We start from the raw sequence: 3,436 nt of genomic DNA on the forward strand, positions 1-3,436 counted from the left end.
CGCGGGCTCCGGCAGCCACTCACCTCAGCCTCCCAAGGCGCGGGATTACAGGCTGAGCCACCGAGCCCGGCTGGGCCCTTTGCACTGCCTCCCTGAAAATGCTGATGTCACAATCTCCTCACTGTACAGATACAGGGATATCATTCTCGCCATGAAATATGCTGGACTCCCAAGCCATTGGCTCTGGCCCAGACCTTTGCCCTAAGCTTCAGATCCACATTTTCCAACTTCTTACTGAGCATATGAGGAGGGACTCAAACAAAACTGGAATTATTTTTTAGAGGGTGGGCCCCTTGTAGTACAGGCTTCACCCTCTAGGTAAGTGTTCTAACAACCCATCAGCATCGGTGTACTAGCTAGTGTTGTTATGAGAGGCTGTGTTCGGCTTCAGTGAATTTTTTTGGAGATTCTTTCAACGCGTTTGCCCATTTCATGATGTGTGATTTACGAGCCCACCCGCCCACATCTCACTGAGTGTTCAGCAGCTTTTGATCAAAAGTGGCATGGCTGTTGTGCCCCACCCTCCTCTTCACCTGATCTTGCCCTGAGCGACTACTTTTTGTTTCCCTGGATGAAAAAAGTCCTCAGAGGGAAATGTTTTACTGATGGGGAAGAGGTGAAACAAAAAATGGCAGCAGCACTAAAAGGCATGGAAATGGGTAAGTCCAAGAACTCTTTTGGACAGCATAAAAGGCACCTCAGTAGGTGCATTCCATCACACGGAGAGTACTCTGAAGGTGACTGAAGATTAAACATGTAAGAATAAATACGTAATTTTTAATAAATAAGTTTTGCCGGGCTCAGTGGCTCAGCCTGTAATCCCACGCTTTGGGAAGCTGAGGTGAGTGAATTGCCTGAGCCCGCGGGTTCGAGATCCGCTTGGGAACTTGGCGAGACCTCATTTCCACAATAAATCAAAAATTAGCTGGGTGTGGTAGCACGCGCCTGTAGTTCCAGCTACTTGGAAGGCTGAGGCAGAAGGATTGCCGGCGCCCAGCACATCGAGGCTGCGGTGGCCGGGAGCGGCCACTGCACTCCAGTCTGGGTGACAGAGTGAGACTCCAACTCAAAATAAATAAATAAATTCTTTTGGGGTCCCTCCCTCGTATATATGACCCAAAGATGCCTTAAGCTATGCTGATCCTAAACAGAGCATTTCTATCCTCCGACCTCCAACATACATATTATCAGTTCTGGACGATGGTACTACCATCAACATGTTGAAGCTTGGATTCATGCTTGAATCCAACTCTCCTCCACATCTGAATAATTATCAAACCTGTTTATCTCAGACACACCTCTCCTTTAGACTTCCTCTTTTTTTTGAGTCAGGGTCTCACTCTGTTGCCCAGGCAGAATGCAGTGGCATAATCATGGCTACTGCAGCCTCGAACTGCTGGGCTCAGTCAGGCAAGCCTGCTGCCTCAGCCTCCCGAGTAGCTGGGACTATAGTTGTGCACCACCATGCCTGGCTTACTTTTTGATTTTTTGTAGAGACGAGGTCTCGCCATGTTGCCAGGCTGGTCTCAAACTCCCGAGCTCAGGCAATCCTCTCACCTCAGCCTACCAAAGTGCTAGGATTACAGGTGTGAGCCACTGCCTAGCAGCTTCCTCTCATTCCACTTCCACTTAATTCAAGAGTTGACAATCCCCTGGGCCATTGCCACAACTTCAAGTTCAAAGACTCCCTGCCATCACTGCAGCTGTATCTCATCTGGTCCCGCACCAATCAACAACACTTAGTATACCCACCCCCATCCAAGTGATGTTATCATTGCTGTGAAAAGACCTCTGCTGGCTCCCTACCGCCTGGAAGGTAAAATCTAAAACCTTAGGCACATCTGGTTCTTTGCAATCTGCCTCCAACCCACTCTCTGCTTCATCTCCTTTACCCCTTTCCCTGTGCTCTGGCCTCCCTGAATGTGTCACATCTGTAGACACAGTGCTCTTGCTCAATACAAAGCCAGGCACTTATGCTGTTTCCTATGCTTGGAATGACCTTTCTTTCACTTTTCATTCAATCAGCTCAAATGTCACCTTCTCTGTAACAAAATCCCCACACCCTCAGGCAGTAACTCCCCAACTCCGCAGACCTTTAATATATAGTACTACGTTGTCTTTTGCTTTCCTAGTTTAACAGTGACCAGTTCCATGAGAGCACAAGGCCCTCTGAATCCCACGGCCCAACACAGTGCCTGGTCTAGAGCAGGGCTCAATCAGTGCTTGGTGAAAGCAGGAGCGTAGGTCTTACTTGCCACAGGTTGGTGCGGTTTGGCTGGAACCGGTTCCCCCATGGGTAAGCCTGACCTGCCAGGAGCACAAAGAGACAGCAGAGGAGGGAGCAGTGAAGAATGGAGAAGAAAAAAGAGAGGGAGGGACCAAAAGAAAGTTAAGAGGTGACAAGAAAAAAAGAGGGAGGTTACTTACTTTTATTTCCCACACCTATCCCTCCACTCACTATGCTGAATCAGGAGCCCCCACTTCCTGATGTGTTCCAGGGCAGTGCAATTCTGACTGTGGTCTGGGACCAGTGCCAATCTGCAAACTAGTTGTTACCAGTTCATGCCAAGATAAGTACAGAAATTGAGTAAGCATTGAGAAACTTGTTAATTGCACTTAGGTTGCATAAATGAACAAGCAAGAAGCAACCTCATTTGTCACATTAAAAACTTTGATTATTGATGTATCTGGTGTTCATTTAAAGAGCGTGTAAAGGTGCTTAATGTGGGGAATTGCTTTTCATTCTAACTTCTTGTGTAGTTAGGATTGCAAAATAACAAAGTGACAAAGTTATGAGCAAACATTGATCCTTTACATTAATCTTTGTACCCTATGGAAAAGGTGTGTAATTTTGGTAGTTCTTCTTTTTCCTTATCTATGTTGTTCTGATTGTATTTATTGAAATGTAACATATCTGTGAAATCCCTAACAAAACATTTTATGCCTGTTTTTTCATTCCATCTTTCCAGTTATTAATTTTTATGGCATTTTACAGATGCATTTGTCTGAGATGGATTGGAAATGAGTAAAACAGCCAGGTACAGTGGCTCATGCCTGTAATTCCAGCACTTTGGAAGGCTGAGGAGGGAGAATCACTTGAGCCCAGGAGTTTGAGACAAACATAGGCAACATAGTGAGACCCTATTGCTACAAAAAAAAAAACTGCCCAGCACTGTGATATGTATCTGTAGTCCCAGATACTCAGAAGGCTGAGGTGGGAGGATCACTTGAACCCAGGAATTCAAGATTGCAGTCAGCTGTGATTGTGCTACTGCACAATCAAAGACCCTGACTCAAAACACACACAAAACTGGACCTTTACCACAGATAGCTTAAGAAGCACTGCTCCGCGACCCGCCTGGGCAACTTGGCGAGACCCCATCTCCACAATAAATCAAAATGAACTGGGCGTGGTAGCGCGTGCCTGTAGTTCCAG

General features: G+C 46.5%; 1 protein-coding gene across 3 annotated transcripts in view; it reads right to left on the reverse strand.

The window, feature by feature from the left end:
- The window catches only part of SUMF2 (sulfatase modifying factor 2), a 14,969-nt gene that overhangs the window by 3,796 nt on the left and 7,737 nt on the right, over positions 1–3,436 (reverse strand). For 2 of the 3 annotated variants that reach the window (XM_008070194.2, XM_021718640.1), the window contains one exon: positions 2,252–2,307. The exons of the other annotated variant lie outside the window; for it this stretch is intronic. In XM_008070194.2, coding sequence (XP_008068385.1) covers positions 2,252–2,307 — 56 coding nt within the window. The remainder of the gene's footprint in view (positions 1–2,251; positions 2,308–3,436) is intronic. 3 annotated transcript variants of the gene reach the window in all.

This window comes from Carlito syrichta, unplaced genomic scaffold (genome assembly GCF_000164805.1).
Source record: "Carlito syrichta isolate Samal-C Ts95f unplaced genomic scaffold, Tarsius_syrichta-2.0.1 Scaffold313183, whole genome shotgun sequence".
NCBI classification, from domain to species: Eukaryota; Metazoa; Chordata; class Mammalia; order Primates; family Tarsiidae; genus Carlito; species Carlito syrichta.